Source organism: Raphanus sativus, unplaced genomic scaffold, assembly GCF_000801105.2.
Source record: "Raphanus sativus cultivar WK10039 unplaced genomic scaffold, ASM80110v3 Scaffold3635, whole genome shotgun sequence".
Taxonomy (NCBI): Eukaryota; Viridiplantae; Streptophyta; class Magnoliopsida; order Brassicales; family Brassicaceae; genus Raphanus; species Raphanus sativus.
In genome coordinates, this window is record NW_026618940.1 from 1 (window position 1) to 10,338 (window position 10,338).

The following is a 10,338-nucleotide window of genomic DNA, read 5'->3' on the forward strand; positions in this document are numbered from 1 at the left end:
CTCTCTCTCTCTCTCTCTCTCTCTCTCAGAGCTTCCACAGCCGGGAAAGTGTTTCTCTCCGGCCCGGTTTTCGCCGGTGCCGGAGCCCCTCTCCACCCTTTATCTTGTTTTCTCTTTGCCTTTCTCTTCATCTGTTTCCCCTCTGAGTTGATATGCAGGCTGCTCTGAATCTGTCGAGTCCATGCCGGAGCCGTTACGGTTGAGGTTGGTCTTGATGGCGGGTTTGGAGGAGTGGCGAGACCACAGAGCGACGGAAGAAGGAATGGTCGGCTTTTAGGACTCGATATGGACGCCGGATCTGGTTTTCCCTTTTTCAGATCTCCGGTGCTCATTTCACGGCGGCGGCGCGTGACTCTGTGGGTCACCTCCTACACCACTGATCTATCCTTGGGTGTGGTGGTGTCAAGAACGGAGGAGTGGTGCGAAGTTTCGACGGAAAGGGTCTCGTTCTCCGGTTCTCGGTTTCGGTTCGTCGCAAGGCTCCATGTCCTCGGACTTGTCAACCGGTGATGTGTGCTTTGCTTTGGTACGTAGTGAGGCTCTACATCCCGACGCCGGCGGTCATCCCTCCGGTGGTACGAGTCACACACCCTCAGACGTCATGAGTTGCTGTTTCTGTCATGTTATCGTCGCCAAGGTCCGACTTTTCCAGTACGGAAGCTTTCCGTCTTTCAGGCTATAGGAGCGAAGCGGTGGTTCCGATGAAGCTGAAGCTAGGCACAAAATTCACCTCATGGTGTCGATGCTTCTGTCCGTGTGCTGAACTCAAACTTATTGGAGATAAAAGCTTGAGCGTTGATTAGATTTGTGATTAGGCTTAAGCATCTCAGTTTCATTGCTTTCGTTTTATTATGGTCAATGTAGGTGTGGTTAAGGGACAGCTCTTTCTGGGTCTTAGAGAGAGTTTGCTCCCATGGGTTAAAATTACAGTAAAGGCTGAGTTCAGGTAGCTTAGGATCCAATCTAGTGATGCTAAGTGATACTAGAATTCTTTGTCTGTAAGAGTGGTTGAATCCTTGTGGTGAAATTATGTAGTCCCAATCTTGGTTAATATAAAGTGGTTGTTGAGTTAAAAAAAAAAAAAAAAATTCATGAGTGGTTAGTTGTTTAAGGAAATGGGCATGCATTAAATAAATGATCGCGAAGCATCGCAAAAAGGTCGTGGGCTTTTAGGTTTAGTGATTTGAAAGCATAGTAGAGTTTCAATTAGGTTTCGAGTATATAGCGAAGAGTAATGATCTAGCCACGAGCTGTCTTGAATACGTAAGGGGAAAAGTATGGTGTCGAGTACCTTCTCATCATGGCGTATGAATGGAAAAATACCTTCAGCCATACACTCTCCCTTTCTCAGTATTTTTTTGTTCATTGATGTGGAAACAAAAATAACTCGAGGATTTACTTACATTATAAGCTTAAGTACCGAAAGACGACAAGACAAGACTATGTAAACCAAGTGGTAAAAGTTGATTTGGAGTAAAGCATAAATCTGTTGGTTCTAGTTTCGTTTTTTGCTGGAAACAAAAATGCTATTACTTGAGCATACAAAGATAGTTGGATTATCTGAACAGTTTCATGAGGATTAGTTGGATTTTGGCCTAGGTATCCTCTGATTAATAAAAAGAAGAAGACTAGACTGTATAAATCCTTACTACAATAAACTAAAATAAAACAAGGACTATAACAATTAACAGCCAAAAAAACATGCAACAAGTTTAGAACATATAGCTCCCACACACAGGAAAGTCGCTATAAAAAACGTTAAAAGGTGATTTAAAGTTGATACAAATAAATATCAAATTTGAATTAAGTGTTTTAAAAGATTTTGAATAATCATTGGAATACTTTTTCCTTTCTAAAGAAATATCAACCTGAGATTACATCTATACGTCCCTTGGCAAAATTTTATTTTGATAATGCGATTATTTGATATTTTATACAGACTTTTTAAAGGTGATTAATTAAATGCATTTTGATCATTTTTTAAAAAAATGCATTTGATCATGCTCCGACCACCACAGCTATAGTCGCTACGCGGACCATTTTAGAAGTACATTAGTGGTGTATTAGGTGTGCTTATAACATTTCAATACGTGTGCATTACGAAGTTTGCTTGCACGGTTGCATCCTAGTTTTGATGATGTTACGTTTTATGGAAGCACAATCATGTCCTATTTACCACTTAATTCAAATCAAAGCACTCGGACATATGTGAAACACTCTCTACCGAAGTTAGTTTTTATTATTTCAAATGAGTTTCGTTATAGCATCGAAATACACTTTCTTCATTTTTTATATTTATTTTTTCAATACCAATTATTGTTGATAGAAAAAATAGGTTACTCATGTGTTAGTCTGTTGGATATTTGGAATATCAAGATCTAGGTAATGTGATTATTTTGGATATTAATTTGATTATTATCCAAAATTTTGAATATCCGTATTTATTCATTGCAAAATCCATGTTACTCAAACTCAATGATTTTTTTAATCACTACATATGTTTAAGGGATTAGGGAGTACTATTATTTGACTAGTTTTTACAAAGCACGAAAACAGGAGGAACCAACTAAATAAAGTCATTAGCTAAGGAGGAGCACTATTTTTCTAAAGTCCTTGTGAAACCGGGGACTTTTAAAAATCACATAATTCTAGAAACTTTATACTTTACTAATAAAAATGTCAATTTGGGTTTATGGGGAATGGCTAAGGTTCTTGTTTTAATTGAACCGTGACAATGTATACATCTACAAGTTTCATGATCTGTCACTATCCGTATGGGAATATGAAACCTACTTCGAATAACAAATCAGAATAATGTAATTTGAATTAATTAATCAATTCCGAAGTAGGAAGAGACAAGGAATATAGCATAATCAAAACTCAAAAAGAAAAGAAAAAACCCACTAAGCCAGCGATCATCTAATCACAGAAGAGAACAAAACTTTTTTAAAAAATAATAATACACTATCACCTGGAAATTCGCTTCCTAATCAAGATATCTCGATAATCCTCATCATAATCATTCTATTACTTTTTTTATAATAAAAAAAAATTATCAGAGTGACAGAGGTAGACCAAAAATAATGATTTGGTCTTCTACGTGGGTTTTGTATATATTACTACGTATGGGGACGTTAGCCCATAACTACGCGGGACACACACACACCCGCTTTAAAATCATACAAAGACAAATCCGAAACAATCTCGAGTGTATGTGTTCTTAGAGCAGCTCCAACGGTGAACTCACCATTGGAATCTTTAACAATTTAATATCAATTTTTTTATTTTTTTGAACAGTAAAGAACTCTAATCTAGATTGAGCTTGCAATGGTGTTACCAGTGCTGTTGTTTCTTCACTGCCTTGTTTTCAAAATTGATTGGCTTCTGGAAATCAAAAACAGAGAGAGAAGCGTACAGAGGTGAGAATATCTCTGGTAAAGATGAAGGAGCCATGGCAAAGATGAAGGAAGTGGAAAAAAGGGAGAACAGAGGAGGTCGTTGGGTCTTTTGTACGGATGGTGGTGTTGTACAAAGCATGACCTGTGATTTCATCTAAGGTGAGGATTTTGGATTCGATTGTCGCGTTTCCAAAGAGAGAGAGACGCGAGGGAGATTCATAAGCCGTTGAAGATGAAATCGATGGCTGAGATTGGGTTTAGAAGAGAGGTGAGGAGAAGAGAGATTCATCGGAGCTTTCATGGCGGAGGAGAGAAAAAGCTTTCATTGCCTATAAAACCAAACTCAAAACATCACCTGCCCAATAACCCGTTGCCACCTGTCTTAAGGATCAAGTCCTTAAACCTCTTAGGGAAGGATTGATCCGATGAAATCCTTACATTATTTGGCTTTTATAATATAAATCTATTCAACTCAGCATATGAAAACACGCTAAGGATCAGTGATGGACTTCCATTGCACCTGCTCTTAGTTTTACACATGAAACACTACGTCGTCGTTTCGGTTGATTATTCTAGTATTTATTAAGCCGTAATTATTTAATTTTTTTTCCTGGGATGGTGGGCTTTTGATGTCCGCTTCCCGATGGTTTCCCTCTCTCTCTCTCCACCTTTTTTTTAATTATTTTTTTCTTCTTTTTGGTAAGAAAACTTTCTTTTTATAAATAAAAAATCCTGAGTGTTTTATTTAGCTATCTCTCTCTCTGCTTCTGTCTCTGTTACCTCTCTCTCTCTCTCATTTCTATTTTTGATGTTCTTGTAGAGAGAATCTCTCAAGGTTTTGCTCTCAGATTTGAAAACTCGTGAAATCTGATCAACCAATCCCTATACCACTTTCCTTCCTCCGGTCATTTCCGGTTCAGAATCCACATTAACCGTAATCCGAGAAACAGTTAAACCCTAGATTCGATTCAAAAAACCAAATCTAACTGCCATTTTTCTCAGATCTCTGGAGAAAAGTGGGAGTGATGAGTCTATGATGCAAGAGTCGCTTCATAGCGAAGCCATCGAAGAAGAAGAAGAAGAAGCTAGTGAAGTGTTACTAAACGGCGTCGTTGAGAAGAGACGAGACGACTCATTGCTACTGTCAGCTAAGCCTCCTCCCACCATGACGCGATCGAGATCTCAAGTAGCCACGCGGCGCGTGACGCCGACGCCGCCCGCCCTGGAGATCGAGAAGCCGCTGCCGAACGGGGATCTCTACATCGGGAGCTTCTCGGGAGGGTTCCCGCACGGATCGGGGAAGTACCTGTGGAGCGACGGGTGCATGTACGAAGGCGATTGGAAGCGAGGGAAGGCCTCGGGGAAAGGCAAGTTCTCGTGGCCGAGCGGCGCCACCTACGAGGGAGAGTTCAGGTCCGGGAGGATGGAAGGGTTCGGGACGTTCACCGGCGCCGACGGGGACACGTACAGAGGAACCTGGGCGGCGGATCGGAAGCACGGCCACGGGCAGAAGCGTTACGCCAACGGAGACTTCTACGAAGGCACGTGGAGGAGGAATCTCCAGGATGGGAGGGGGAGGTACGTGTGGAGAAACGGGAATCAGTACACAGGAGAGTGGCGAGGTGGAGTGATATCAGGGAAAGGGGTGTTGGTTTGGCCTAACGGAGACCGTTACGAAGGATTGTGGGAGAACGGGGTTCCCAGAGGGAGTGGGGTGTTTAGTTGCGTTGATGGGAGCTCTTGTGTCGGGGCGTGGGATCAGAGTAATGTGATGAGGAGGTTCTTTGACGGTGGGGTTGAGAGGAGTGGTTTGGTTGTTGCGACGAGGAAGAGGTCTTCGGTTGATAGTGGAGGAGGGAGTTTGGGTGGGGAGAAGGTTTTCCCGAGGATATGTATTTGGGAGTCTGATGGAGAAGCTGGGGATATCACTTGCGATATTATCGATAACGTTGAGGCGTCGATGATTTATAGGGAGAGGTTGTCTGTTGATCGTGTTCGTCAGTTTAAGAAGAATCCTTGTTGGTTTAACGGTGAGGCGAAGAAGGCTGGGGAGACTATATCTAAAGGGCATAAGAAGTACGACTTGATGCTGAACTTGCAGTTAGGGATAAGGTAGAAAGTTCGTAGCTTTTGGTGGAATTTTGGATTTGAGTTTGTTTCTGTTTGTGTGTTGATGAAAGTTTGTGATTTAGGTACTCTGTTGGGAAACTTGCGTCGGTTGTAAGAGAGCTTAAGGAGACTGATTTCGATCCAAAGGAGAAGTTTTGGACGAGGTTTCCGCCGGAAGGTACTAAGACTACACCGCCGCATCAATCGGTTGATTTCCGGTGGAAGGATTATTGTCCTTTGGTGTTCAGGTATCTTTCTGGAAAGTGTTTTGATTTTAGCAAGTTTGCTGAGTTGTGCTTTTTAGGTTTGCTGATGTGTCTTTACCCGAATCGTTGGGTTTAGTTGATTAAGTTTGTATGTTGAAGTGTGTTTCTTTTTGTGGCAATTTTGTTTGTAGACGTCTCAGGGATCATTTCCAAGTGGATCCAGCTGAGTATATGGTAGCTATATGTGGAAACGAGGCTCTTAGGGAGTTATCTTCACCTGGAAAGAGTGGAAGCTTCTTTTACCTAACTCAAGATGATAGGTTTATGATCAAGACTGTGAAGAAATCGGAAGTCAAGGTTAGTATTTAGTTGTTGCCGTCTTGTTTTTTTTTTCTTTGACCCTTTTCATGTCATGCTTGTCATTCTCAATTTACTTAATTAGCGGTTGGGACACCTTTTTTGTTTCTTTCTTTCTTTGCTTTCACATTAACTTTGTTAATCATAAACTCCACTAAGTCCGTGATTAGCTAAAATGAAACTTGACCTTTTGTCTTCATTTGTTTTAGGTGCTTCTGAGAATGCTTCCAAGCTACTACAAACATGTCTGTCAATATGAAAACTCCCTCGTGACTAGATTCTACGGTGTTCATTGTGTGAAACCCGTTGGTGGCCAAAAGGTAATGCGTTGATACATCTGAAGTTTAAGTGGGTCTCTCTTAGTTTCCAGAAAATTTTAACAAGTATTTTGTTTACAATTTTATCAGACTCGGTTTATCGTCATGGGAAACTTATTCTGCTCCGAGTATAGAATCCAGAGACGGTTTGACCTCAAAGGGTCTTCCCATGGACGCAGTACAGCAAAGCCTGAAGGGGAGATTGATGAGACCACTACTCTAAAGGACCTTGATCTCAATTTTGCTTTCCGTCTTCAGAGAAACTGGTATCAAGAGCTTATGAAGTAAGCTCCATGCACCATGCTTACTCAGTTTCTTTATTTTCTTTTGTTATTCATAGTATTCTAAACACGTCCCTAATGCTGATTGGTGTTCATGATCAGGCAAATAAAACGAGACTGTGAGTTCTTGGAAGCGGAGAGAATAATGGATTATAGCCTTTTAGTTGGTGTTCACTTCCGTGATGACAACACAGGAGAAAAGATGGGGCTTTCTCCATTCGTTTTGAGATCTGGTAAGTAAAATTAGAGACATCATTCTCTATCTGTGTCCCCTAATTGATGTCGACCCTGTCTGTGAGACTCATGTCAATATCTTGTGCAGGTAGGATAGATTCATATCAGAATGAGAAATTCATGCGTGGTTGTCGCTTCCTCGAGGCTGAACTTCAAGACATGGACCGGATTTTAGCTGGCAGGTAACATAAACATTTATATCTTCACAAATCATTTATTCTTTGTTTAATGTTAACAAGTTGACTTATTCACCGAAGAAGCTTTTTGCATTCATATAGCCTTTTTGATTATTGCAGAGACATGTGTAGTGGTTGAGATTCAATTCCGGATTAGTAGTAGTTATGAGTGTAGCAATGATAATGAGGTGTGAAACATATCATGTGGTCCTGTCTGCTCAAAGTTCTCAATCTGTTTTATTTTTTCTTTTTAACAGGAAACCATCCATAAGATTAGGTGCCAACATGCCAGCGAGAGCGGAACGAATGGCCAGAAGAAGCGACTTTGATCAGTATACACCAGGAGGAGGAGGAGCTAACTATCCATCTCACGGTGAGATGTATGAAGTGGTGCTCTACTTTGGAGTCATTGACATCTTGCAAGACTACGACATAACCAAAAAGATTGAGCATGCTTACAAGTCGTTACAAGCGGATCCTGCTTCCATCTCAGCCGTTGATCCTAAACTCTATTCCAAGAGGTTCAGAGACTTCATCAGTAGGATCTTCATCGAAGACGGCTAAAGAGTGATGATGATCTGAGAAAGGCTAATAATGGATTTTACTAACATTTCTCGGCTTCTTCAAATGGGATGATGCGCCAAGAAGGATAAAAAGGTAATCTCGAAGATAGAAGAAAGCGACTTGGAGTTTAAAGCGACTTGGAGTTTTTAATTTATTTCTTTTTGAGATAATTAGTCAAAAAGTTTTGGGGGTTGGGAGAAGCTTTATCTATTTTTGTGGTGAGCGATATATTTGTATATGTGAATATAGATTGTGAAGGTTTAAGTACATAGTAACAATGGAAAACAAAATTGAAATTGGGTTTTGGTAAATTCAGAATAATGTGGAGTAATATAAGTGTACAACAAGTCACATAAAAGAATGTTTAAAGAAAAGGAGAAAAAGTTTATCCTGTTATTTAATTTTTTTAATTAATCTCATGGGATGCTTCTTTAACCATCTAAAGCAAAGGGGTCCATGTTTTTTTGGTGAATAAATTTTGTACTAATACAACTTTACCACTTTACATTTTATGTAGAAACATTTGTTTTGAAATTAGAATCAGTTGATCTATATGTATGTAACTACAGTACTTCGAAATAGTTTAATGTGGTCAAAGAAGGGAAGAGTTGAATTGGGGTTGGTTTTTATGAAAAGCAGAGAAAGCTAAACAGAACACTCACACATGTCTTTTCCTTTCATTCTTTCTCTTCTTTACCAAATCTTTTCAAAAAATGTGTCTTCTCTTAAATCTTCCAATTTTCATTTTCCAATCTAATCAACAATCCACATTGCATTGTCAATAATTCTCTTGATTTTTGAAGTTGCTTTTTTCTAAAAGCCTAACTTCATATCGCATTTTAGTTATCTTGAAAAGTATGTTTTACATTGAAAGAAATAAATGTATAGGTTTTCGTACAAGTCTTTCTGAAGTAAACAATCATTGTTTCTCTTTTAGTTTAATACATCTCATAGTCCACATAATTGCTTTCATTGGTAATAAACTAATAATAAACAACCTTTGTTTAAAAAGAAAATGTTGATGAACATTAGTAAATGTTTAATGTAGATAATAACTTACAAGACATGAGCCACATGACATCCTATTCACAGATCCACTAGATGTTAAAAGCTGACATACTTAACAACTACAATGCCTACATACTATTAGATTACTACCAATTTGGAATTTGAAATCAGTAAACAAGGTGAAATCCTGCCAATAATGTGTTGAGGAAGAGAGACTCAAAGTCAAAAAGTGACAAAATAATAATAAAACGTTAAAAGTTCAAGTAATTGGTTAAGCCCAATTAACGAACATGTCATCATCTTCCCATTCTCTTATCCTAGTGTCCTGAGACAAAGTTTAGTTCGCCCTGACAGATCATATGTATTGCATTATTGGTCAAAGTTTAGTTCTTAACTAGCAATAAATATTGGAACAGACTTTTTTCCTTCTTTTTAAGACATAAACTGTAAAAAAGAAAAGAAAAAGACCCATAGGCTAGAAATGAAGATAAGTTCTTGAGAAACTTCGGAGCTTTGCACAACACTTAATCATTAGTACTGTGATTTGTTTCAACATCTAACCATTTGAAATGAGTATATTAAATTAGACACCATTTCATCTAGAGAAAACGGCCTTTTTACACAAAAAAGAAAATGAAAAGAAAATAACGGCCAGCAGAAAATGATAAATATTCTTCGATTAAACTTATGTGATAATGAATGCTGTTAAGGATTTTATAAGAACCTACTTATAAACATAGATCACACGTAAGTTTATTTTAGGCAATGAAACGAATCCAGCTTGATATCTTTATTAACATTTTTCTTGATTTAATTATTAAAAATAAGTGATTATTCTCCACTAGTTTTCCATGTTGAAGAATTAAAATAGGAAAATCAAAATGACAGAGGATACGAGTAGGCTGAGTACCACTAGGCGTCTGTCAAATCGTTGCATGCCTAATATTCCTTTCTCTTAAAATTTTTAAATATCACAAAGATTATCAATTTTCTTTCAAAGTTATGTTTGTTTATTACACTTTACTGATTTGGTCAATAACATTACCAAGGATACAGTAAGATCTTTTGTCTCATCGATCTTCGTGTCTTGTTTAACTCATGCGATCCTTTCCATATTCTCTCTCTTTAACAGAAAATGTCATTTAAATATTCTTTACATGCTACGGAAGCTAGCTGTTCAGACTTCAAGACTGTGTTACAAAAAAAAAAGACTGTGAATGTGATTTTCCACCTTTGGAAGAAAAAAAAACTTGATCCATAATCAGATTTCAATCCCTGTATCATTTCTTTTCCACGATATTGGTAGAGAACTGAGAAACGTTATCTCTGCTAGGAGATGCGACCAGAAATTAATGTATCTGATGGCTAGGCTATGTGGTTGAGATAATTGTGTCTTGTATGTGCAGAACCGACCTTGAAATTTCGGAGATCGGGGTTATAAATGGTTTAATAAATATTTTATAAATTTGGAAACTGAAATTTTTGTTTTATATAAATTTAGAGATTTATTTATATATGATTTAAAAAAGTTTAAAAGACATGAAAATTCGTTTCATCCAGCTTGGTATAAGGCCGGCTCTGATTGTAGGAGATGTCTCAAACTTAAAATATTTTTGTAAGATCTTTTTCACTATTATGATATTTTACATTTTAGCAAAAAAAATGTTCTTTACATATATTAAAAAATC

The 10,338-nt window shown here is 38.2% G+C and overlaps 1 protein-coding gene across 1 annotated transcript; it reads left to right on the top strand.

Annotated features, from left to right (window-relative positions):
• Positions 1 to 4,119: 4,119 nt before the first annotated feature.
• LOC108822497 (phosphatidylinositol 4-phosphate 5-kinase 1) lies at positions 4,120 to 7,953 on the top strand. Its single transcript, XM_018595597.2, has 8 exons — positions 4,120 to 5,510; positions 5,591 to 5,755; positions 5,905 to 6,070; positions 6,280 to 6,390; positions 6,478 to 6,671; positions 6,771 to 6,901; positions 6,991 to 7,084; positions 7,336 to 7,953. The coding sequence occupies exons 1-8, from the start codon at positions 4,432 to 4,434 to the stop codon at positions 7,640 to 7,642; spliced, it is 2,247 nt and encodes a 748-aa protein (XP_018451099.1). The 5' UTR covers positions 4,120 to 4,431; the 3' UTR covers positions 7,643 to 7,953.
• The last annotated feature ends 2,385 nt before the right edge of the window (positions 7,954 to 10,338 follow it).

Coding starts and splice junctions, on each gene's coding strand:
- LOC108822497 (XM_018595597.2), top strand. CDS start 4,432: ATGATGCAAGAGTCGCTTCATAGCGAAGCCATCGAAGAAGAAGAAGAA. Junction 6,071..6,279: donor TGAAGAAATCGGAAGTCAAG/GTTAGTATTTAG, acceptor CATTTGTTTTAG/GTGCTTCTGAGAATGCTTCC. Junction 7,085..7,335: donor GACCGGATTTTAGCTGGCAG/GTAACATAAACA, acceptor TCTTTTTAACAG/GAAACCATCCATAAGATTAG.